The following is a 26,791-nucleotide window of genomic DNA, read 5'->3' as shown; positions in this document are numbered from 1 at the left end:
CTTTTTTCTTCCTGCCTCCTAATGCAGATATGGCTGCAGTGACCAAAAACTTAGATCACAACACCCAAGTCCCTCCGAATACCTGGAAAGCCTTCCCAAAAAGGATGAGTACAAATAAAACCAGACTGTGAAGACCATAATAAATACTTAACTCTTAAGTGCCCAGACACCAACAAACATCACAAGCATCACAACCATCCAGGAAAACATGACCCCACCAAATGAACTCTCTTGCTTTATCCTTGACCTTTGGGAGTTTGATTATTAAATATCTTGAAGTAGTCTTACTTGGGCTAAATTTGCTTGGTGTTCTATAACTTTCTTATACTTGAATATTGATATCTTTCCCTAGGTTTGGGATGTTCACTGTTTTTATCCCTTTGAACAAAGTTTCTATCCCATTTCTTTCTCTACCTCCTCTTTAAGGCCAATAACTCTTTGATTTGCCCTTTTGAGGTGATTCTCTAGATCTTTTTTTTTGTTTTGTTTTGTTTTGTTTTGTTTTTTGTTTTTTGTTTTTTGAGACGGGGTTTTCGCTCTTGTTGCCCAGGCTGGAGTGCAATGGCGCGATCTCGGCTCACCGCAACCTCTGTCTCCCGGGTTCAGGCAATTCTCCTGCCTCAGCCTCCTGTGTAGCTGGGATTACAGGCACGTGCCACCATGCCCAGCTAATTTTTTGTAGTTTTAGTAGAGACGGGGTTTCACCATGTTGACCAGGATGGTCTCGATCTCTTGACCTCGTGATCCACCCTCCTCGGCCTCCCTAAGTGCTGGGATTACAGGCTTGAGCCACCGCGCCCGGCTGATTCTCTAGATCTTGTAAGAGTGCTTCATTCTTTTTTACTGGTTTTTCTTTTGTCTCCTCTGATTGTGTACATTGAAATAGCCTGTCTTCAAGCTCACTAATTGTTTCTTTTTCTTGATCAATTCCACTGTTGAGAGACACTGATGTGTTATTCTTCAGTATGTCTGTTGCATTTTTCAACTCTAGAATTTCTGCTCGATTCTTTTTAATCTCTTTGTTAAACTTATCTGATAGGGTTCTGAATACCTTCTGTGTGTTATCTTGAATTTATTTTTCCTCGGAACAGCTATTTTGAATTCTCTGTCTGACTGAAAGGTCACATATCTCTGTCTCTCCTTGACTGGTCACTGGTGCCTTATTTAGTTCATTTGATGAGGTCATGTTTTCCTGGATGGTTGTGATGCTTGTGATTGTTCATTGGTGTCTGGGCATTGAAGAGTTAAGTGTTTATTGTAGTCTTCACAGTCTGGTTTTGTTTGTACTCATCCTTCTTGGGAAGGCTTTCCAGGTATTCGGAGGGACTTGGGTGTTGTGATCTAAGTTTTTGGTCATTGTAGCCATATCTGCATTAGGAGGCAACCGAAGCCCAATAGCACTATGTCTCTTGTAAACTAAGAGGTACTACCTGGTCTTGGATAAGATTCAGAAGAACCCTCTGGATCACCAGGCAGAGACTCTTGATCTCTTTCCTCATTTTTTCCCAAACAAATAGAGTCTCTCTCTGCTGAGCTCTCTGGAGCTGGGTGAGAGGTGACGCCAGCACCTTTGTGGCTACCACCACTGGGACTGCACTGGGTTAGACCTGAGGCCAGCCCTGCACTGGGTCTCATCTAGGGCTCATGGTAACCACTACCTGGCTACTGCTTGTGTTTGCTCCAAGGCCCTAGGGCTCTGCAGTCAGCAGGTGGTGAAGCCAGACAAGCTTGTGTTCTTTCCTTCAGTGCACAGAGTTCCACTCAGTCCCAGTTGGGTCCAGAAATGCTGTCTGAGAGCCAGGCCTTGAAGTCAGAAACCTTAGGAATCTACTTGGTGCTCTGTTCTACTGTGGCCTTGCTGGCACCCAAGCCACAGGGCAGAGTTGTTCCCACTCTACAGGCCCCATCCATAGAGTAATTAGGTAGGTACCTTTCAAAGGAGAATCCTCAAATGTCAGCACATATTTTTTATTTTGTCCTTCAGATTTTCAAGAAAGGTTGTAATCCTGGATGTCTGTTTTAGTAGTGGTTTGGACTCTGGAAAAGGAAGCTAGGATTCTCCTTGTTCACTAACTATACAGACCTTCATTTGATCCCTTTGTTTTCAGTGTAGCACCCTGACTATCAGCTGCCTCAGATTCCACAGCCTCTGGTTCAGGCTCGCCCAAAAAGCCGAGTATCCTAGTTTCAACCCCACTCTTATACCTCCGCCTTTTAGAGTCTTTATGTTTACCAGCTGAGCTAACTGGCTACCTCTGATGTTGCAGTTGCAGGCATTGGTACTTCAAATTCCTGAGCCTGTGGCACATAGTAGCTGTAAGTTACTATTTCAATGTTTTCTACTTCGCCAGTTCAGTTACCAGCCATTTGTCCACTTTTCATATTTTGAAATGTTATTAACATCTCTTACTCTCTTTTTTTCCTGTGGACTTATACCATTTTTCTTCCTTTATTCTCTTTTAGAGGGTTTTAAGGGGGAGAGAGAATTAACACATTAATCAGTCTGCTCGATTTAAGAACTTTTTAAACTTAAACAGAATTAAGACATAACAGCAGAGAAAGATTAATTTGACCGCTGAAAACTGTTATATTTATGCATAGCAGAAGACATAAAATTGAAAAGCATGTAACAGACCGGGTTGTATGTAACAAATATGGTGCAGAGTAATACTCCTCATATATGAAGAATTCAAATACAAAAGAAAAACACTATCTCCCAAAAGATAAGTGGACCAAGTACCTGAGGAGATATTTCATGAGCACCCACATATTTCTGCTTTTCGGTATCACAAATAGAAATGTGTACTAAAGCAAGTTGTCATTTTAAACTCAAAACAAAAATGAGTTTGTGTATGTGTAGAGTATATATACAGATGAAAACATGAAGAGTGGGGCATTTTCCTGTACTGCAAATAGCAGTTCAAACTGGAACAGGGGTAGAGGAAAGCAGATTGGCAATGTGCTTGACTATCTTTTGACTTACGAATTTTTCCTTAGGAAGTAGAATTTCTCCTAGGGAAATATTTCAAACTGTGGACCAAGATATGCAAAAAGTTGCCCATCTTATTTTTAATATTACTAGCTAGGTAGTATAACTGACGTTTATTGAACTTTTCATGTGTGCTTCAAGAACTGTGCTAAAAGTGTTTAACATATATTATCCCATGTAATCCTCATAACAATCATATGAGATAAATACTATATTTATCTTTGAAAACACAGAGCTAGACTGCCAAACCAGGCTGAAGTCCAGGTCTAATTTATAACGTTTATTCTTTAGCCATCATGCTCACAGTTTTCTGTAAATACATATTACTGTTATAAAGATGAAGGAAAAAATAAACATTTTCAGTGTGTCAGTCGTGTAAGTATGTTTCAGTAATCTAAACATCCAACTAGAGTAAAACAGCTAAATTTAGCAACTCATTGTACTTTCATGATACAATATGCAGCCATTAAAAAGTCATGTTTTGGGCGGACGTGGTGGTTCATGCCTGTAATCCCGGCGCTCTGGGAGGTGGGATCACCTGAGGTCAGGAGTTCAAGATCAGCCTGACCAATATGGTGAAACCCCATCTCTACTAAAAATACAAAAATTAGCCGGGCTGTGGTGGCGCACGCCTGTAATCTCACTTACTCAGGAGGCTGAGGCGGGAGAATCACTTGAACCCAGGAGGCATACATCGCAGTGAGCGGAGACCACGCCACTGCACTCCAGCCTGAGCAACAGAGGGAGACCCTGTCTCAAAAAAACAAAAACAAAAACAAAAAGTCATGTTTTAGAAGAACATTTAATGACATGATACTCATTGTAATTAGAAAGAGATAAAATCTTAAATACAGCATATTAAAATTATTTTTCTGAGCTTATTGTAGGTGAAAATACACACAAAATTTTTGATCATTATTCCTGAGTGATTGGTTTACAGATGTTTATCATTTTCTTTCTTATGTTTTTTCTTTGTTTTCCAAATTTCAAATGTGTATATTTAAATCAGAAAAAAAGTTAGAGTAATTATTGCACCCATTAACTTAATGTTGAGTGACATGAATATGCTTGTGTGTCTTGGAAAAAACAGTTGTAAAGTCATATGTATAGTGTGATCTCAGCAAGATATTAATTTTTTTATTTATTACTTTTTTCTCTATCTTCAAAATTGTATACTATGAGCATATTTATGTAATCATAGAAAATTTAATATTTTAACTTGGAGGACATGTCTGTACTTTTTCTTATATTTTTAGACATTTGAAGACAGTGATTTGTTCCATTTGATTGGTGTTATCTGTGGCTTAGCTATTTACAATTTTACTATTGTGGACCTCCATTTTCCTTTGGCTTTATATAAGAAACTACTGAAAAAGAAGCCATCCTTGGATGATTTAAAAGAACTAATGCCTGATGTTGGGAGGTTAGTTGTAAAAAAACAAAACAAAACTGTCAAAAGGTAGTAGGGTGTGGGAGATAAGAAGTGGGGAATGTACAGAAAGCTTTCCTTCTATGAATGTATATTTTTTGTTGTTCTTCTTAAATCTCCGAGATAAACTAAACAAATGCCCCTCTAATAAAGGAAAATCGATTATGTTACTCAGGTCAAAATTTTCTATTGAAAGACTAAATTTGGCTAGTGCCTTGGCTCACACATACAATCCTAGCACTTAAGGTCAGGAGTTTGATACCAGCGTGACCAACATGGCGAAACCCCATCTATACTAAAACTACAAAAAATTAGCCAGGCGTGGTGGCCCACGCCTGTAGTCCCAGCTACTGAGGAGGCTGAGGCAAGAGAATCACATGAGCCTAGGAGGTGGAGGTTTCAATGAGCCGAGATTGCACCGTACCACTCCAGCCTGGGTGACAGAGCAAGATCTGTCTCAAAAAAAAATTTTTTTTTAAGTTATTTGGTAATACTTTGCAAATAACAGGTAATCACCTTAGGAAAGCAATTTTTTCTGAGAGTGATTAAATGATTTATTTGGACTTTTACTTCTGATAACCTTCATTCCTAGTTTGAATATGTGAAATTTATTTTTATTTATTAAATAAAATGGATTAAAAATTGCATATAAATAAGGACAAATGGGCTAGGTATGGTGGCTCACGCCTATAATCCCAGCACTTTGGGAGGCCAAAGCAGGCAGATCACGAGGTCAGGAGTTCAAGACGAGCCTGGCCAACATGGTGAAACCCCATCTCTACTAAAAATACAAAAATTAGCTGGGTGTGGTGGCACACGCCTGTAATCCCAGCTGCTCTGGAGGCTGCGGCAGAAGAATTGCTTAAAAAGCCAGGGGGTGGAGGTTGCAGTGAGCTGAGATCATGCCACTGCATTCCAGCCTGGGCAACAGAGCAAGACTCCATCTTAGGAAAGTAAAATAAGGAAAAATGTTAAAATAAGTGGATACATGGCCTTTTGTATTCAGAAACGTGATAAGAACCTTTGTCTAATTTTTTTCCTTCAGCATCATTTATAAGTTTGCCATTGTTTATTCACTATTTTGAAAAAAATATAAAATTACAGACTGACAAAAAGGATTTTAAGTGACTGAGAAGTATATACATATTCATAAGTAAAATAGTCAAAATACCCAATAATGATTTTGCCCTAAGAAACATATATATTATTTTGCAGAAGCATGCAACAATTACTGGATTATCCAGAAGATGACATAGAGGAAACATTTTGTCTTAATTTTACGGTAAGATGGAAAGACAAATTAGCCTGATTATTCATCATCCCTTTTATTTAAGAGCTGTGTCTTACAGTTTTTCTTTATTTTGATGGATGGAATTATTAAAGAACCCTTTAGCTAACATTTATTGAGCATTTACTATGTGCTAGCTAGTCATAGTACATGCATTTCATTTAATCCTCAACAATCCAATGAGGTTAGGATTATCCATGTTTTACAGATGAAGAAAACTGAAAAAAGTCATTACTTTGGAAGTCAGTATACATACCAACCTCTGTTACTTAAACCTATGTGATTTATTATTATGCTAAAGATATTTACAAATACAAGACATCCTCTTTATCCATGTGTTCATTTTTGAGTCTGGAGTTACAGAAATGCTTTAGAGAAGCAAAAGGTTATTATGAGAATATTACTACTAAACTTAAAAACATAAATTTCCACTGGTACATTCTGTTGTATTTCACACAACATTCATCCTTGCCCATCTTGTCTTACTCACTGTTGGATAACATAGATAAAACAAATGCAAATACATTGCAATATCATTTGGAAAATGAAATGGCAAATCTTGTAAAAGATGCACGGTTTCACTAAGGCAACGAAAAGGATGTTAAATAACTGATCCAGTCACATGCAAAGCCATTAATAAATGAGGATATGGCAGGAGTAGACTAGTTGGCAATTAGATATGAGAAAATCCATAGAAGTTATGATAAGGCCCTCCAGAAGGGAACAATTTGAATATTATAAATTAGACTCTGGGGAAATTGTAAAACCTTCAGTTTCCTTTCCTTTTCTTTTCTTTTTCTTTTTTTTTTTTTTTTTAGACGGAGTCTGGCTCTGGCTCTGTCACCAGGCTGGAGTGCAGTGGCATGATCTCAGCTCACTGTAACCTCTGCCTCCCAGGTTCAAGTGATTCTCTTGCCTCAGCCCCCGCAAGTAGTTGGGATTGCAGGTGCACACCACCACGCCCAGCTAATTATTTTTAGTAGAGACAAGGTTTCACCATGTTGGCCCGGATGATCTCAATCTCTTGACCTGGTGATCTGCCTGCCTTTCAAAGTGCTGGTATTACAGGTGTGAGCCACCGTGCTTAGCCTCTTTTTCTTTTTAAAATTTTTTTATTTGTATATTTGTTTGCCACTCACCACACACACAACAGTTTTCTTTATGGTTTTGTTGTCAAAGCTGTCAAAAGATGCCATATTTTGCTGCCATAAGATTTGCCAAAAAGAAAAAAATTACATGTTCATAGTTTTTTTCAAGAAAAATGAATTTTTAAAACGATTTTCTGGCCGGGCTCAGTGGCTCATGCCTGTAATCCCAGCACTTTGGGAGGCCAAGGTGGGCAGATCACTTGAGGTCAGGAGTTCCGAGACCAGCCTGGCCAACAATGGTGAAACCTCATCTCTACTAAAAATACAAAAATTAGGCAGGCGTGGTGGTGCACGCCTGTAATCCCAGCTACTCAGGAGGCTGAGGCAGGAGAGGTTTAAGGCCTCCTGCTTAAACCCAGGAGGCAGAGGTTTCAGTGAGCCAACATCACAGCACTGCACTGCAGCCTGGGTGACAGAGTGAGACTCCATCTCAAAAAAAAAAAAAAAGTTGCTCTTCACGAATCCAGATAACAGAAAAGCATTTTCCAAAATATGTTCCTGTTAGAATAAGGGACCATAAAATTTTTAAAAAACAAAACAAAACTATTTTATATGACATTTGGGTTCTCTTTTTCATTTGATTCACTTATACCCATGTTAGGTTTTTATTTTATTATTATTATTTTTGAGACAGAGTTTTGCTCTTATTGCCCAGGCTGGAGTGTAGTGGCGCAACCTTGGCTCAATGCAACTTCTACCTCCTGGGTTGAAGTGATTCTCCTGCCTCAGCCTCCCAAGTAGCTGGGATTACAGTCATGCGCTACCACGCCTGGCTAATTTTTGTATTTTTAGTAGAGACAGCATTTCACAATGTTGGTCAGGCTGGTCTCGAACTCCTGACTTCGTGGTCCACCCGCTTCAGCCTCCCAAATTGCTGGGATAAGCCATTGTGCCTGGACCACACAGTGTTTTGTTTTTTGTGTGTTTGTTTGTTTGAATATACCTTACCTTCCTCTTTTGCAGAGCCACTTGCCATACATTTTCAGAAACTTGGCACTTACTGTAATATCTAATTTTTTGTTCAATCGATATTCTCTGTCTGAAATCTCACTCTCTTCTTTTTTTTTTTTTTTTTTGAGGTGGGGTTTCGCTCTTGTTACCTAGGCTGGAGTGCAATGGCGCGATCTCGGCTCACCGCAACCTCTGCCTCTTGGGTTCAGGCAGTTCTCCTGCCTCAGCCTCCTGAGTAGCTGGGATTACAGGCATGCGCCACCATGACCAGCTAATTTTTTTGTATTTTTAGTAGAGACGGGGGTTTCACCATGTTGACCAGGATGGTCTCGATCTCTTGACCTCGTGATCCACCCGCCTCAGCCTCCCAAAGTGCTGGGATTACAGGCGTGAGCCACCGCGCCCGGCTCTCTTCTTAATCTTTCAAAATACTGCCTGTACTTGTAGGTGCTTTTCAAATGGCATTTCTTCCTCAAGGTCTTTCACACTTCCTCTAGTTAGAATTCCATTTTCATTCCTCTATGATCTGATAACATTTCATTCATATCTCTCTTATAAATGGATCATTTTATTATAATTAGTTCTTTATATATTACATTTCTCTTTTTTTACTAGATAGTAAATTTCAGAGCAGAAATATTCATCTAACATCCCACTCCCATCATAGTATTTTATAAATAGCAGATTTTCGTAAAAGAGGGTAATATTCCACAAAGAAGAAATAGCAGAAGAAAAGTTGCAAAAGTGGGAGTGGTAATATTTGTAGAAAAATTCTAGAGGTAAAAGAAATACCTAATTTCAAAATATCTGACTATCCTTATAAATCAAATTAGTACATAACTAGAAACCTGCCTGTGATTACATTTACAAGGCTGATAGAGGAACCCTAGAGTAGCAGTTGTCATGTGGGAAGAATGCATGGTTTTCTAAGCTGAATGCATTCCGATGCTTGGATTTTATCACTCATCTAAGGAAAACATCCTTTCTAATATTTTATTCTTACAGTAACCATTCTAAAGTTTTATGCATAAGAAATGCTTAGTTTCCTTAGTAACTTACCAAACACTTGGTAATTTGTAGTTAGGGGATCATGGTAGGATTTCAAACTAGAGAGGATCAGAATTTCTAGTTATGGCTTTAAGCAGAATTCTCAAATAAGCTATGATAGCAGAATTTTATCTCAAATTTATTAGTCTTTTTATTAAATGCGAGAAAGGTAGAATATAATAATAGATTATTAAAATACTCTAAGTTTTGAGTCTGACATTGACTTTTTTTAAAAATTTAAATTAATAGATCACAGTTGAAAACTTTGGTGCAACAGAAGTGAAAGAGCTGGTTGTAAATGGTGCAGACACAGCTGTTAACAAACAAAATCGGTAAGTGAATTATAGCAGCAACCGTGGGAATAATAAGATTCAGTAGACATTTTCTTCTGTATGTAGAAAACGTGAAAAAAAAAAAAAAAAGAAAACGTGTCACAACCCTAAGTTTTTACTTCAATAAAACTTTAATTTTGAGTGGTTAATGAGGAAATAATCTGCCTTTTCCTTCTGAAATCCCTTGAAGACATTAAAACAAAGATAAGGGAGAAGTGACAGCAGCAAACATTTTTGGAAGCCCGAAAATAGTCAAAATTAACTTTAGCAAACCAGAGAAAGCTGCAACATGAGATGGAAAAGAGGAGCCAAGAAGCCAGTTGGATCACTTCGCAGAACAAAAGTTTAAGTGCTGAGAATAAAACATACCTTTAGAAAGTGCATGGTGTTTGGGGAAATGCTAGAAACAAAGGTTGACTCTTACAAGAAGCAGTTAGAAACTAGTTTCCCATGCTAACATTGGATTTAAAACAACAATGAAAGTGCTAGCTTCCCTTAGCACACCAGGAACCTGGCAGCTACCTCTCTCCGGACTGGGCAGGAGATTGGAAATTTACCTTCTGGAGAAATTGAACTAAAGGGACTGTGGATTTGAGGACACGTGGACACTGCCAGAGGCAGGGAGCTGAACTGAAAACAGGGAGATTAGGTTCTGAAAATCTATAACTCCCTCCTCCTTGGCACTGTATAGTGGAAGATCCACTTCTGGGGAAACTGCCTAACATTTAAAATGTAACTCAATAGTCAAAGATCAATAGACATTAAAGAAAAGACCAGAACAGTCAAAAAGAATGGCAAGAAGCCAGGAACCATGCAGGTCGAAGGACAAAACGTTGGAGGAGACTGAAATCAGTATCCTTAGAATGATGCATGACATACAATTAAAAATAGAAAAATAATTTCATTTGAAAAAATGGAATGAATGAAATTTGTCAATAAAATATTTTTTAAAAAAACAACTTTCCAGAAACGAATGACATCCTTTCAAGCTTGAAAGGATGCGAAGTGGAAAAAAGATCAATACCAAGAGAAGATACATGAAATTTTCAAAATTTTCAAAGACAAAAGAACCCTAAAATGGTCCAAAAAACCCACAGACCTAAGAATCAATAACATCAGACTTGTAAAGAACACTGGAAGCTAGCAGAACAAAATTCTGGAAGAAAATTACTTTTAACTTCAAATTCTGTATCCAAATTATCAAGTGTGTGAGTGTTTAAAAACATTTTCATACATGCACAGTCTCAGAGAATTTACTTCTGATGCCTTTTTCTCAGGAAGTTACTGGAGGATGTGTTCTATCTACTAAAGGAATTAAACGAAGAAAGAGGAAGACACAGGATTATAAAAGCAACAAAACACCACCAGGATTCAAACAAGCAAAGATTCTTTCTGAAGGATCAATAGCTGTATAGATTTAGAGAGCTAACTCTCTGGATTACACCAAGAGTATGGAGGGCTCGAGGAGAGAAATGCAACTGAAAGCACCTAATATTTTGAATGAATCTAGAGGAAATGGATATTTCTTTTGGAGAAGTTGGGGATGAAGTAGCAAACTAAGGAAAATAGAAGTTTTTGTTGTTGTTTTGAGGCAGAGTCTCCCTCTGTCACCCAGGCTGGAGTACAGTGGTGCGATCTCTGCTCACTACAACCTCTGCCTCCTGGGTTCAAGGGATTCTTCTGCCTCAGCCTCCCGAGTAGCTGGGACTACAGGTGCCCATTACCACGCCCAGCTAATTTTTGTATTTTTAGTAGAGATGGGGTTTCAACATGTTGGCCAGGCTGGTCTCGAGCTCCTGACCTTGTGATCTGCCCACCTCGACCTCCCAAAATGTTGGGATTACAGGCGTGAGCCACGGGGCCCAGCCAGAAGTTCTTTTTAAGAGAAAAGTAATCATAGAATACAGCATAACTGTGGACAATATAGAAATGTTAACAAATATTGAACCAAAAATTATTATATAAATGTAATAGATGTGCAGGGTAGTGGAAAGTGAATGGGATAATTACATTAAAGGTAAATCCGGCCTGGCACGGTAGATCAACTGTGGCCAGGAGTTTGAAACGAGCCTGACCAACATGGAGAAAGCACGTCTCTACTAAAAATACAAAATGAGCCAGGCGCATGCCTATAATCCCAGCTACTCAGGAGGCTGAGGCAGAAGAATCACTTGAACCCAGTAGAGGAGGCCGAGGTTGCAGTGAGCCAAAATCACACCATTACACTCCAGCGTGGGCAACAAGAGCAAGACTCCATTAAAAGATAAATCCAAACCAAATTGAAATTTAAGGAGTAACTATAGAACTGTGTTGTTAAAAGCTTGAATATAAATATCAATTGGAATAGCAAAAAGAGTTAACAAAGAGTTGCCTTTGAATAGCAGGAATTTCTGGTGGAGAAGTGCAGGACAGAGTTGCTTTGCTCCCTTCTATTCTGTTAACAGTTCTTTAGTAGTGACTGTTGCCAGGGACTTGGTCCAAAGGATTGAATCCGATTCCGCTACTTAGAAGCTTTATAACGTTAAGTAAATTAGTTGATGTCTCAGTGCCTAGGTGTCCTTCTCTGTTAAATGGAATGACAAATTGTACCTTCATGGTGTTGAGGATTAGATGAGACAATATTTTAAGGTACTTAGAATAGACCTAGCACATGTAGTGCTCAAGTAAATGTTGGCTATTAGGATTGTTATTATTTGGTATTTTAAACTATTGATATGTCTTACTTTGATAAAGCTGTTTTTGTAATGTGAAAAAATTTTAGGACCTTCTAAATATACTTTTTTTAAAAAATTTGGTTTTTAAAGGCAATTTACCATTATTCCTATTGCAAATCATCATTTATTACTTGGAGAACAAAGATATGAAATAGTGAAGTCTTCTAGTACCTATTCTCATTATTTATTTGACCAGATAGCATCATAAAAAATTTGTGGCTAGCAAAACAAAACAAATTGAATAAAACAGTTGTTCAAATTCAGGGGTTAAAGTGGCTTCCTTTTTTTCTTTAGAGTTTCCTTTTATATCATAAGAGAATCAGAAGTGATTATGTATGTGAGTCACACATACATTTGAAAAGAAACTACACTTGTACTCTTTAATGATGATCCTGAAAGAATGCCTAGTACCCTCTCTTAGGTATTTATTAAAATAAATGTTGTTCAGAATCCTTGGAACTGAAGGAAAAGAAGGCTATAGTTTGTAAAATGGTCTGAATCCCAAAATTATTTTGATAGCCATTTGCATCATTCTCCCCGTTAGAAAATGACATTTTTTCCATTAACAATAGCCTAAGGCTGGACACAGTGGCTCACACCTGTAATCCCAGAACTTTGGGAGGCTGAAGCAGGTGGATCATGAGGTCAGGAGTTGAAGACCACCCTGACCAATATGTTGAAACCCTGTCTCTACTAAAAATAAAAAAATTAACTGGGCACAGTGGCAGGCACCTGTAATCTCAGCTACTCAGGAGGCTGAGGCAAGAGAATCTCTTGAACCCAGGGTGCAGAGGTTGCAGTGAGCCGAGATCATGCCACTGCACTCTAGTCTGGGTGACAGAGTGAGACTCCGTCTAAAAAAAAAAGGAATATCCTAAGAATAACTGAATGCCTCATGGATATAGCTGATTTTCATATAGAAAGAATAACAGCTTTTTCCATAATGACTTTAATTTTATCCTGTTTGAACCCCGCTCATACATCATACATTCTCAGTTTTGTAGATATGTAGCAGAAATTGCAAGAGCACGTGAAGTTTGTTTTTTTGTTTTGTTTTTTTGAGACGGAGTTTCACTCTTGTTACCCAGGCTGGAGTGCAATGGCGCAATCTCGGCTCGCCACTACCTCCACCTCCTGGGTTCAAGCAGTTCTCCTGCTTCAGCCTCCCAAGTAGCTGGGACTATAGGCGTGAGCCACCATGCCCAGCTAATTTTTGTATTTTTAGTAGAGACAGGGTTTCACCATGTTGACCAGGATGGTCTCGATCTCTTGACCTCATAATCCGCCCACTTCGGCCTCCCAAAGTGCTGGGATTATAGGCGTGAGCCACCGCACCTGGCCTGAAGTTTTAATAAGACTACATAATGTATTCTTCATAAATGATTTTCATAATCTGTACATTTGTGCTTTTTCATTTCTAGGCAAGAGTTTGTTGATGCTTATGTGGATTACATATTCAATAAATCAGTGGCTTCCTTATTTGATGCTTTTCATGCGGGCTTTCATAAGGTCTGTGGAGGAAAAGTTCTGCTGCTCTTTCAGCCTAATGAACTACAGGCAATGGTCATTGGAAATACAAACTATGATTGGAAGGAGTTAGAAAAGGTAGGGGAAAACTAATCTCTGATACTGCTTAAATGGAAAGGCAAAAGAAGAATATCGCTTATATATGGAAATCTTGCCTTTTTATGTATTATTTTTTATTTTATATACTTTATTACACTCATTTTATAGGGAAGCACTCTACCCCTTCGTACCCCACAATGAATGGATTTGAACTGTGTATGAATTAGGCACTATTGTAATTGGTGGTATTGATACAGAAAACTCATCTGGCCAGGCACAATGGCTCCTGCCTGTAATTCCAGCAGTTTGGGATGCTTAGGCAAGAGGATCACTTTAGGGCAGGAGTTCAACAGCAGCCTGGGCAACATAGTGAGACCTCATCTCTAAAAATAATTTAGGCCAGGCGCAGTGGCTCATGCCTATAATCCCAGCACTTTGGGAGGCCAAGGTGGGTGGATCACCTGAGATCAGGAGTTCAAGACCAGCCTGGCCAACTTGGTGAAACCCCGTCTCTACTAAAAATACAAAAATTAGCTGGACGTGGTGACATGTGCCTACAATCCCAGCTACTCAGGAGGCTGAGGCAGGAGAATTGCTTGAATCTGGGAGGCAGAGGTTGGAGTGAGCTGAGATTGATTGTGCCACTGCACTCCAGCCTGGGCGACAGAGCAAGACTCTGTCTCAAAAAAATAAATAAATAAAAATAATTTTTAAAATTGGCCAGATGTGGTGGCAAATACCTATGTTCCTAGCTACTCTACTCTTGGAAGGCTGGGATGGGAGCATCACTTGAGTCCAGGTGATTGAGGCTGCAGTGAGCCATGATTATACCACTGCATTCCACCTGGATGGCAGAGCAGGACCCTGTCTCAAAAGAAAAATGTCATCTATGACACAGCTAGATAGAAGCCATAGCCAAAATTGAATGGGTTTTCATTCTGCCTCAGTCCTAGGAAAACCATTATGAAAAGCAGTTGTGATGTTTAAAAATCTTTGTTTCCTTTTTTCTGTTTAGTCTCAGTGTCACATTTTTTAGCAGAGTAATTATCAAATATGTCTTCCAATAAACATTTAATAGAAAGTGTTAGGTTAAGCCAGGTATGGTGGATCACTTGAGGCCAGGAATTCGAGACCAGCCTGGCCAACACGGTGAAACCTTGTCTCTACTGAAAATACAAAAATTAGCCAGGTGTCGTGGCGCACACCTGTAATCCCAGCAACTTGGGAGGATGAGGCATGAGAATCACTTGAACCCGGGAGGCAGAGTTTGCAGTTAGCCGAGATTATGCCACTGCACTCCAGCCTGGGTGACAGAAAGTGCAAGGTTAGATCAGCTTTGAAGAAGATACACGCAGAGTTGACCTGTTGATTTTTCATCTTTATAACATAGCATCCTGTAATTTGTGCATTTATAATTCGTTAGCTACTGTACACCTATTAAGATGACTAACATAAAAAAAAAAACAGCTAGCACTTACCACTTTATTTTTTATGTTAGTCATCTTCATAGGTGCAAAGCATCAGGAACATTTATATGTTGCTGGTGGGGACACAAAATGGGATAATCACTTGGAAACAGTAGCGGTTTCTTATAAAGTTAAACATACATTTACTATATGACCTAGCAGTCCTACTCCCAGGTATTAAATTATATTCACACAAAAGTATAAACAAAGGGAACAGAGTTTTAGTTTTACAAGATGTAAAGAATTCTGGAGATGGATGGTGGTACAACGATGTGAATGTGATTAATGCTACTGAAGTGTACACTTAAAATGATTAATAAGTAAACTGTATGGTATGTGTGTTTTACCCTAATTTTTAAATACTTTTTTAAATTTGCAAATGAGTAAAAAACTGGAAACAACCTAGATGTCCTTCTGTGGGTGAATGGGTAAACCGACTACAGTATACCTATTCAGCAGAATAACTACTAAGTGTTAAAAAGAAATGCACAACACCTGTAATCCTGGCACTTCGGGAGGCTAAGGTTGGCAAATCGCTTGAGCCCAGGAGTTCAAGAGCAGTATGGGCAACATGATGAAACCCCGTATCTACAAAAAATACAAAAATTAGCAGGTCATGGTTATGTGCACCCCTAGTCCCAGCTACTGGATAGGCTGAGGTGGGAGGATCCCATGAGCCCAGGAGGTGGAGGCTGCAGTGGGCCTCGATCGCACTCTGATGTAGGCATCAAAGCAAGACCCTACCTCAAAAAAGAAAAAAAAGGCACTGTTGATACATGCAACAACTGGATGATTCTGAGGCTTTATGCTGAGTAAAGAAAGCCAGTTTCAAATTATTGCATACTGTATGGTTCCATTTATGTGACATTCTTAAAAGACAATTATAGTGAATAGGAGCTAGGGGTTGAGCGGGAAGGTGTGACTTCAGAGGAGGCAGCACAAGAGACATCTCAGAGCATAACAGTAATGGGACTGTTCAGTACCCTAATTGTGGCAGCGATTACATAGATCTGCACATCTTCTTAGAACTTACAGAACTATATACACATCAGAAAATGGCCAGTATTACTGTTTACTCATTTAAGGAATAAGATTTTAATAATAATTAGGACTTCTTTTTTTTTTTTTTTGAGACGGAGTTTCGCCCTTGTTACCCAGGCTGGGGTGCAATGGCGCGATCTTGGCTCACCGCAACCTCCGCCTCCTGGGTTCAGGCAATTCTCCTGCCTCAGCCTCCTGAGTAGCTGGGATTACAGGCACGCGCCACCATGCCCAGCTAATTTTTTGTATTTTTAGTAGAGACGGGGTTTCACCATGTTGACCAGGATGGTCTCGATCTCTTGACCTCGTGATCCACCCGCCTCGGCCTCCCAAAGTGCTGGGATTACAGGTGTGAGATAATTAGGACTTCTTTTTTTTTTTTTGAGACGGAGTTTCGCCCTTGTTACCCAGGCTGGGGTGCAATGGCGCGATCTTGGCTCACCGCAACCTCCGCCTCCTGGGTTCAGGCAATTCTCCTGCCTCAGCCTCCTGAGTAGCTGGGATTACAGGCACGTGCCACCATGCCCAGCTAATTTTTTGTATTTTTAGTAGAGACGGGGTTTCACCATGTTGACCAGGATGGTCTCGATCTCTTGACCTCGTGATCCACCCGCCTCGGCCTCCCACAGTGCTGGGATTACAGGCTTGAGCCACCGCGCCCAGCCTAGGACTTCTAATTAAACATGGAATAAACATAGCCGCTCCCTCCCAAAATCTCACTAGAATGACAGTGATGGAATAAAAATAGGAATACACACACTGAAAAATGAAAATTTAATGAACAAGAGAAGAAATAGTTTTAGAAGACAGAAAATAAGGAGATAAATTGATGAGTGACTTAGTGCAGAGAAAAATTGAATTCTAAGCCTCCAGAGGGACAGGATTGTCAGGAGGCAACTCATTTTATGCCCTAGAATCTGCAAGACTCAAGAATTGGTATACCATATTACCGTTAATGGCAGGGATGAGGGTTGGACTAAGGACAATAGAATTACTTTACAGCAATTTTAAAGAATAATTGGACCATTCACATCTCCTCTCCTACCCAGCAAAAGACAGCTTGGCTTTACAATTTGGGAAACTAGGTAAAACAGGATGCCTTGCAGCTGGTAGCCAGGTGTAAACCCTTCAGGAAGGAGATTGAAGGGTCCTGTGTGGGGGTAAATTGATCTGCTCAAGAGAAGAAGCCTGTAGATACTAACTCTAAGGCGTCCCCCGGTGGAAATGGATTCCACCGCTAATCACCTTAAAACGAAAATGATATAACGGCTTCTCATTACTCTTTAGATCCTACACAATTTGTCCTTCCTTGCCTCATCTTCTGTCATTGTTCCTCTCACTCTGCCTCAGCCTTATTAACCTCTTTGCTGAGCCTAGATCCCTCCAGGCACACTCCAGTCTTAGGGCGGTTCTGTTTCCTTTTCCATGTGCCTGGAATTCTCTTCCCCTGATAAGATCGAAAGATTCTTGCCCTTCCTTTCTGTGTTTACACCTTCTCAGAGACCTTCACTGGATAACTGATATAAAATTGCAATCCTCTCTCCTGCTACATATCCTGTCTCCCCTCACTGTTTTATTCTGCTTCTTTGGATTTGACATAATTTTACTTATTTGTCTTTACGGTTGCTCCTTCCCCACCACTACAATGTAAGCACCATGAGGGGAGAATTTTTGCCTCTTTGTTCACTGCTGTATTCCCAGCACCTAGAAGAGTGCTCAGTAAGTACCTGAAACCTTGCCTGAAGTGACAATTGATGGAAGTGTTCATTCAGTTAAGACAGGACATCTTAGGCCGGGCACGGTGGCTCACGCCTGTAATCCCAGCACTTTGGGAGGCCGAGGTGGGTGAATCACCTGAGGTCAGGAGTTCGAGACCAGCCTGGCCAACATGGAGAAACCCCATCTCTTAAGAAAAAAAAAAAAAAGACATCTTAAAAAGTATATTTTAGTGTATTTATACTTGATACTTTGATTTCTATTATATGTCTGATTCATTACAATTTTAGTGTATGATTTGGAGCTGTAAATGTTCTTTCTTAATCAGGACATGTGTGCACATTTCTACCAAACCATTTAGAGATTTAAAAGAAAGAAAAACTTTAGCCATCCTCTTTGCATTCTCCACTAGCATGTTCACAGACTAATTCAAACAGTTTAATAAATTGAGTGCTAGAATTCAAACCATTTTCTTCAGACTTGTTTGCACCTAACAGCAAATATTTTGCAGATTTGAATTATTGAGAGTTCAGTGATTGAGATAAATCATGGCTACAAATAAGGAGAGTCCAAAATTCAAGAGCAAGTATTTATTGAGCCTCTACTGTGTGCCTGATAATATGCAGCTGAAACTATGCAAGAGATTAAGGAGAGAGCAGGAAATAAGATTGAGACATGGTCTTTGCCCTAATAAGGGAGCTAGAAATTTAGTTTTGATGAATACAATGAAAAAGAGTTTATGGTATATAAGGAGGAACCTAATCTAGGCTAAATGAATCTGGGAAAGCCTCTCACTAGATGGTAAGCTCCACAAGGTAAGTGAGGATTATGTTCACTGAAGTTTTCCCAGGGCCCAAAACATTGACTAAAACACATTACATATTTGTTGGATGAATCAATGAGTTAGATGACCTTTAATCTGAGCCCTAAAAGGGTGAGTAAAAATTAGCCTGATGACCAAAGAAGAAAGGATGTGTCTAGGTGGTATAGGCTGAGGGAACGGTATAATCAGAGGGCCTGACGCATCTTAAGAACGGAAAGTTAAGGCCATCTGTGGCTGGATAAAAGCACTTTACAATATGAACTGTTTCCTTTCTGCTTCCTATCCCCTTCTCTCCTAGTACTAATTTTCTTTTTTCTTTTTTTTTTTTTTTTTTTTTTTAACAACGTTTTTTTTTTTTTTTTTTTTTTTTTTTTTTTTTTTTTAGACGACGGAGTTTCACTCTTATTGACCAGGCTGGAGTGCAATGGCACAGTCTTGATTCACTGCAACCTCCACCTCTCAGGTTCAACTGGTTCTCCTGCTTCAGCGCCTGCCACCATGCCTGGCTAATTTTTGTATTTTTAATAGAAACGGGGTTTCCCTATATTGGCCAGGCTGGTCTCAAACTCCTGACCTCAAGTGATACACTCACCTCGGCCTCCCAAAGTGCTGAGATTACAGGCGTGAGCCACCGTCCCCAGCCAGTACTAATATTTTTGAAAGAGGAGATATTTAGTCCTATTGCTGCAAATTACCCCAAAACTTACTGGCTTGAAAATAACAATAAAACTTTGCTTTCTCATGGTTTCTGTAGGTCAGGAATTCAGGAGTGGCTTAGCTGAGTAGTTTGGGCTCAGAGTTCTCTCATGAAGTTGCAGTCAGAATACTGGCTGGTGCTCTAGTCATCTGAACGCGCCTAGTAAAGGATAGAGATTCACTTCCAAGGTGGCTTAGTCACATAACTGTTGGCAGGAGGCCTTAATATAGGACCATGAGTACCTTCTCTTCATATAGGGATGTTTGAATATCCTCATGAAATGACAACTGGTTCTCCCCAGAGTGAGTGATCCAGAAGAAGGGCTGAAACCGTAGTTTTTTTTTTATGATTTAGTCTCAGAAATCATACATCCCTTATATTCACAATATCCTTACTACACACGGGCATGAATACCAGGAGGCAGGTGGCCATCTTGGACACTAGCTCAGAAAATTTTTAGTGTTGCTTAGTACCGTATTTTTAAAAGGAGGGATAGAGTGTAATGTTTTACTTCTGTTCGTGAATACAGAAAGTGAAAATTTTCTAATTATCACAGATAATTCCATGTCAAACTTTTAATAGTCCCGTAATGTTTCTCTTTAAATATTTACTTTTGAAGATGATAGTATGATCCTGTCTTGTTCTTTGAGGTGCTGGGAGAGATTTCTGGTGATTGTTACATGTTTCTTCTTTTTCTCCTGGAACTAATAGCTTCAAATTGTAAATGTCCAGGAAGTAGTGAGTAGTTCATTGAATTGCATGAGTTTCAAACTCCTGGACCATGTTAGCTTTCCTGGACCGTGTTAGCTTTATGTGTTAATACAGTAGCCAGTTTGCCAGATTCAAAACAAAACTAATATCCCTTAATACTAATACAAGATTATGTTGTTTTTAGAATACAGAATACAAAGGGGAATATTGGGCAGAACATCCTACGATAAAAATTTTTTGGGAAGTATTTCACGAATTACCATTGGAAAAGAAGAAACAATTTCTGTGTAAGTATTTCTAACTGGTTGTCTATTTTATGAGACTGGAATCTAATTACAATATTATTCCAAAGTCTTGTTTTTAATCTTCAAATAATTTTTTTTGATAAAATAACTGATCTGCACTCTTCAGTACATTTATTTTCTTATTTCAAAGGCTAAATTCAGCTTGCCTCCAAAATGGCATTGATTCTATGAAGTAAAACGGAAGCTAACTTGGAAATTAAAGCAAACTATCGCTATGTTAAACTGTGGTTACAATCAACTAGGATTGTAGAATTCTTTTAGATTTCTAAAAAGATCTCTGGGGTAGTCATCCCTCAGCATACATGGGGGGTGGGTTCCAAGACCTCACCGCCAAGGATACCTCAATCCAACAGATGCTCAGGTTTTTTACATAAATTGGCATAGTATTTGCAATTAACACACATCCTTATACTTTAAATCATCTCTAGATTACAGTCATGTGCCACATAATGACTTTTCAGTGAATCAGAGACCACATATACGATAGTGGTCCCATAAAATTATAATACCTTAATTTTACTGTACGTTTTCTGTGTTTAGATACACAAATACTTATTGTTGTGTTACTTACATACAGGATTCAGCACAGTAGCATGCTCTGCATGTTTGTAGCCTAGGTGTGTAGTAGACTATACTGTCTAGGTTGTGTAAATATATGTTTACACAACAAAATCGCCTAATGCTGCATTTCTCAGAACTTAATGACACATGAATGTACTTGTATTAATAATACCTCATACAATGTAAATGCTATGTAAATAGTTGTTATACTGTATTGTTGGGAACCAATGTCAAGAAAAAAGGTCAACATTTCAGTAGTCACAAGCATCCATTTTTTGAGAATATTTTCAGTTTGCAGTTGGTTGAATCCATGGATACAGAATCCACAGATATGGAGGGCCAACTGTATACATGCCCTTTTCTCTGTTTGGTCTTCATTTTCTTTTTCTTTTGGCTCAAGACTAAACCTTTGGGAATTTCTATATAAAATGAAACACTTTGGGCCTTACTTCCCTCATTATAACTGATGGCTGTCTATCCTCCTGTTAAAGTCCATATTCTAATTGAAATTTGACTTATTTTTAAAGTTGTCGGAATTTGTGTCTAAATCAGCAACATTTTCTTTGATATTCCTGCTATTGACAAGAATATTTTAGCAATCTCTTTGAGGATCTTGGTCAAATTTTTTTGTATGTCTTAAGGATGAGAAATCATTACTCTTTAAGAGTGATTTGAGCCTGGGCAACATGGCAAAACCACATCTCTACAAAAATTAGCCCTGGGCTTGGTGACACGTGCCTGTGCGCCCAGCTACTCCAGTGGCTGAGGTGAGAGGATTGCTTGAGCCCAGGAGGTCAAGGCTGCTATGAGCCGTGATTGTGCCACTGCACTCCAGCCTGGGCAACAGAGCAAGACTCATCTCAAAAAAAAAAAAAAAAAAAAAAGTGATTCGAATTTTGGCTGCCCATTATAAATTTCTGATAAAAAAATAACAGAAATGGCTGGGCACAGTGGTGTATGCCTATAATCCCAGCACTTTGGGAGGCCAAGGCGGGTGGATCACAAGGTCAAGAGTTCGAGACCAGCCTAGCCAATATGGTAAAACCCCCATCTCTACTAAAAAATAACCAAAATTAGCCAGGTACCAGTTACTCAGGAGGCTGAGGCAGGAGAATCACTGGAATCCAGGAGGCGGAGTTTGCAGTGAGCCAAGATCACACCACTGCACTCCAGCCTGGGCAACTGAGCGAGATTCCATCTCAAAAAATAACAGAAACAAAGCAAATAGATAAATCATAATCAAAACTGCATTTTGTATTTGGTTTGTCAACTAGTTCCTAAATGAGTTCTCCAAAAAAGGGGGCTCTCAAAATGTTTTAGGAATGGCAATAGTTATTCACTTATCAAACGTTTATTAAGCACTTCCTTTGTGCCACTATTAAGATTATACTTTGAAAGAAAAAATATTGTGTGGATGAGCAATTAGTATGTGTCTCAAAAAACTTGTCTTCCACAAATTCAGGAAGTTAATACCTTAGAGCAAATGTTAATATGAAGCTCTGCTATAGACTGTACGAAATTTTACTTGCTACTTTAAGTTTTGGTTTTGAAGTGGTTGACTGATTTTTTTCTTGGCAGTATTTTTGACAGGTAGTGATCGCATTCCTATTCTTGGTATGAAGAGTCTGAAACTAGTCATCCAGCCAACAGGAGGTGGTGAGGAATATCTCCCAGTTTCCCATACTTGTTTTAATCTTCTGGATCTTCCAAAATATACAGAAAAAGAAACTCTACGCTCTAAACTGATCCAAGCTATTGATCACAATGAAGGCTTCAGTTTAATATAACTTTGGAGTTACAACTATTCAGTTTAGTGCAAAAGCATTAAACTATTTGTGTTTTTCTTGTGGTGATGAATTCAGCAAGGTGACAGAAGTACTATTATAATTCTTACTTGCAAAATGTTCAATCTGCGAGTGTTCATGGAAGCCAAAAAAATTAAAGGAAAATGAACAAACTGTTAATATTACTGTACAGAACCATGGCTTTTTTTTGACCATCTTCCAATAAACATACAGGTATTGTGAATACATTAAAGTTTTACTAACATGAATTTCAAGAGTTTGCATATTTCAGAAATGATCTGGTGTGAGTGCATGGAAATACTGCTTAATTTTTCTTCAATCATTGAGTGAAAAACCTTTAACTTTGGCCTGCGATAGTCATTTGATTATTTTTTCATTTTGTAAATAATACTAAGTTTTGTAATAAAATAGTTATGTTCTGATACCAGTACAGTTTCTATGGTTGTAATTGAACCTGAGCAGACTTTTAAAGGTTAAAAATTATGATTTCAATCTTCCTCTGAGACTCTATGAAAAAAAAAAAAGGTAGCATGGTGGAAACAGTCATTTCTTTTTTGCTAGAATAAGTGTCTTTGTGCAACCCTAAATCACAAATAGGGAATATACTACATAACCTGCAGTTCTTTTCTCTTTTGTGAATCCTGACATGCTGAGAGATGGGGGATTGTTGAAACTATTTAGTATTGGAAGAAGAACTCTTGTCTCTACATTTGCCAGTAATAAAAAGAAACTGGCTACTATGAGCACCAATCTCTGGGTTATAGCTTTCAAAATTATTGATGCTGCAGTGCTTTAAAAAGCTATTTCCTTGAATTTATTAAACAAATCTTAACAGTTTTATGGTGCTGATGCTTAGTTATCTCATGCCATTAAATTGTAAAAGTGAGTGGATGCAATACATGTGACTTTCTGCTACAATGCAAATATTTATTTTTAAAATTTATTTAAAAATGCCGTGAAACTGTTTAATAAAGATTTATTGTTTTAATATTTAAACTTTCAGTGGTTCTCATGTAAGAGTCAAAATTTTTCAGAAAGAGGGATGGCTCAGGGAGGGTCTCTTAAATTTCGGATTGCTGTTTCCATGCCCATATGAATTTATAGAGGTCTGCAGTCTCTTACCTGCAATTCTAAAATTTAAAAAAACTGAAAAGAATATTTTCACCTCTCACTATGCAGAAAAACCTGATCTGAATTGTTGAAGCTATTAATGGTATACACTAAATGAGACTATGAACCCTATTGGGTGCTTTTAAAAAATCTTTAAAATGCATAATTCCAAAATGCAAATAAGCCCCAGGGTTGGGTAAGGGATTGTGGATTTGTACTTTTCAGTAGTCTAACTTAAAAAACTATTGGCAAACCATAGAACTTTTCTATAGATAGAAGCACTAAAACAGTATTTTCACCTAAGGTACTTCTCATAGTAGCAGCATTCCTCCCTATGAGAAATGTTTCCATGTACCTGATAGTATACCATTTTCCCTGTTCATCCATTCCTTGAGGTAGTAATTCAAATCAAACACGTCAGATGCTCTTTTTCAATAGTAACCTTTGTGTACTATGAAGCTGATTAGTGAAATAGCAGGCTTTGGATTAATAGTTCCATGAACAAGTATTTTAACGAGAACATAGCATCTCATCTGGGAGCACACTGTACAGAGCTTAATTTGGGAACTTTCTTCCGTTACCACAGACTGATACAGTGCATTAACAGCAAGGAGATTCATGGTAGACAGTTAAAATACCATGGAAGATTTCTGAAATTGCCATTTGCTTTTACAAAACAAGTCTCGAGCTTTGTAGATCAGAGCAGCAAGGCTGGATGCAGATAGTTTGCTAAATTGTGGGACCGTAATGGTTGAGTTAGCTAAATACTGAAGCATTTGGCCTCCACACATCTGTTTCTACGAGATAGATATATAGTGTGTTTGTAGCTCTCCTGTCTTTAGCTAGTAGCTATCATTCAGGATTATTAAGGCAGTAGAAGCAAGATACTCCTTTCAATTAAAAGCAAATGAAACCAGAATGCTCGCTGGGTGTGGTGGTTCACACCTGTAATCCCAGCACTTTGGAAGGCTGAGGTGGGCAGATGGCTTGAGTCTAGGAGTTCGAGACCAGCCTGGCCAACATGGTAAAACCCCCATCTCTACTAAACATACAAAAAATTAGCCAGATGTGGTGGCAGATGCCTGTAATCCCAGCCACTCTGGAGAGTCACTTGAACCTGGGAGGCAGAGGTTGCAGTGAGCTGAGGTGCTACTGCACTCCAGCCTGGGCTACAGAGCAAGACTGTCTCAAAAAATAATACAACAATAAAACCAGAATGTAGTTGTAAATACTGAGAGACCTAATTAGAGTCCCAAGGTTAGCCTTCGCAAAGGATCTATTCCTAAGGACCATTCACTGGGGTCAGTTTTTACTAGCAGGTTGTTCCTCCTTACAGCTTTTTACTACATTTAGTAAAGTTGTGAATCAAAGCGTAATATGGCACAGAGCAGTCTTCCCCTGAAGCGTGTATGGTAAACTTGCTAAAAAGAGCAAAATATTCCTGTCATCAGTCTCCCTCCACTTCCCAACCTCTTTTGTACTTTGACCATCCAAAATGCCTTATAGTAGTTTTGTCCTCCTTTGCTCAAGACTTCACTCTATTTTGGTAGCTCCCTACTGTTCCGTGTTGGCTTATGAACCCCAAGTTAACTAACTGATGAAGTATTTCTGGGGAAAACTTGGAAATAGAGGGTGCTAATATAAGTTAATCTCCTCCCTTTCAGGCCATGTTAAACGTCTAAATGGAGCTTCCTTTTCTTTTCCAGCTAAGGGCGTTTCTCAAATCTGGCTATACTTCTGAATTGCCTGGGGGTGTTTTAAATTACTCTGCACAAGCCCCCACCTTATACCAATGAAATCTTTATTTCTAAGACATCTCGGGCTATACAGACTTTTAAAAAGTTTTCAAGTGGTTTTTAATAGTCCCATTTGAGAGTCACTCCAAAAGGTGCGGAGGTCATTAGACCACATTTCTGTACTTCTATTAGCATCCTAGTTTGAACTGAAGGCACAGAATGGCTTTAGATCTTTGGGGGGAGAGGTTTTGTCATACATACACATACATACTCCCCCGCCACCCCTTTCTAAATTATTGATCAGGAGTTGAGACGTGTTTCAAATAAAGCTTAGTTGGAGATTACGTAAAACACCATTGAAGGTCCAGTCATTTTATGTACCACTATAAAAAAAAAAATGGCAACTAAACCATCATGTGACATTAACTAGGGTATTACAATCAATGAAATATAGTATATATGCTGCATTAGCCAAAGTGGTTCAGCAGTCGTATTATGTACAGGGCTTGAGTTAAATTAAGTCTTGCCAAGTTATCGTTTGACCACTTGACTATGTACGTTTTAAAAGTTATCAACTGCCTGACTTCAATTTGTGCGTATATAGAATGATGTTCCTTAATTTTGTAGTATTTTGAGGATGGGATTTTACAGGTTATTTCTCTAGTGCTAACAATATACAGGACAGGGTATATATAGAAAGTCTGCTGAGGAGGGAGGCAGAACTGTGAACAGGAAATTGCTAAAGCTTTATTCATTACAAATACTTTTGTTTTTTGAGACTGAGTCTTGCTCTATCACCAGGCTGGAGTGCAGTGGTACAATCTTGGCTGACCACAACCTTCCCTTCTGGGTTCAAGCGATTCTCTAGCTTCAGCCTCCCAAGTAGCTGGGACTACAGGCGCCTGCCAACATACCCAGCTAATTTTTGTATTTTGGTAGAGGTGGGGTTTCACCATGTTGGCCAGGCTGGTCTCGAACTCCTGACCTCAGGTGAACCATCACGCCCAGCTTCATTACACATACCTCGTTACACATACATTTTAAGGGGCATGTTGCTGGCCTCTTCATGAGTACTTTCTCCCTCAAAACCTTTAATGGCTTAAGTAGGTTCTCAGGTCAGCCTCAAAGTTGATACCAAATGTGGTCTGCAGTTTTCGGACTTGAAAAACCTAGCATACAAGAACATATTTCAGTTAACCCGGGCTTTGCATCACATGGGATTCTTGAATTCACTATCCACCAATTCCTATTCTCTCTCGAATCCCAAACTCCTGGTCCTTTGTCATAGGACGTTATCACGTCCTTCTTAAAGCCCTGCTCTGCCTTTTCCCCATGTTTTACTTGCTAAAGCCTCTA

General features: G+C 38.9%; 1 protein-coding gene across 1 annotated transcript; it reads left to right on the top strand.

The window, feature by feature from the left end:
• Window positions 1-4,046: 4,046 nt before the first annotated feature.
• Window positions 4,047-23,585, top strand: LOC108285089 (probable E3 ubiquitin-protein ligase HERC4). The gene is made up of 6 exons (XM_017502073.2): window positions 4,047-4,412; window positions 5,634-5,700; window positions 9,102-9,184; window positions 13,320-13,503; window positions 20,103-20,205; window positions 22,363-23,585. The coding sequence occupies exons 1-6, from the start codon at window positions 4,396-4,398 to the stop codon at window positions 22,569-22,571; spliced, it is 663 nt and encodes a 220-aa protein (XP_017357562.1). The 5' UTR covers window positions 4,047-4,395; the 3' UTR covers window positions 22,572-23,585.
• Window positions 23,586-26,791: the final 3,206 nt, after the last annotated feature.

This window comes from Cebus imitator, unplaced genomic scaffold, assembly GCF_001604975.1.
Source record: "Cebus imitator isolate Cc_AM_T3 unplaced genomic scaffold, Cebus_imitator-1.0 Scaffold290, whole genome shotgun sequence".
Classification (NCBI taxonomy): domain Eukaryota; kingdom Metazoa; phylum Chordata; class Mammalia; order Primates; family Cebidae; genus Cebus; species Cebus imitator.
This window is presented reverse-complemented; position numbering and strand designations above follow the sequence as displayed.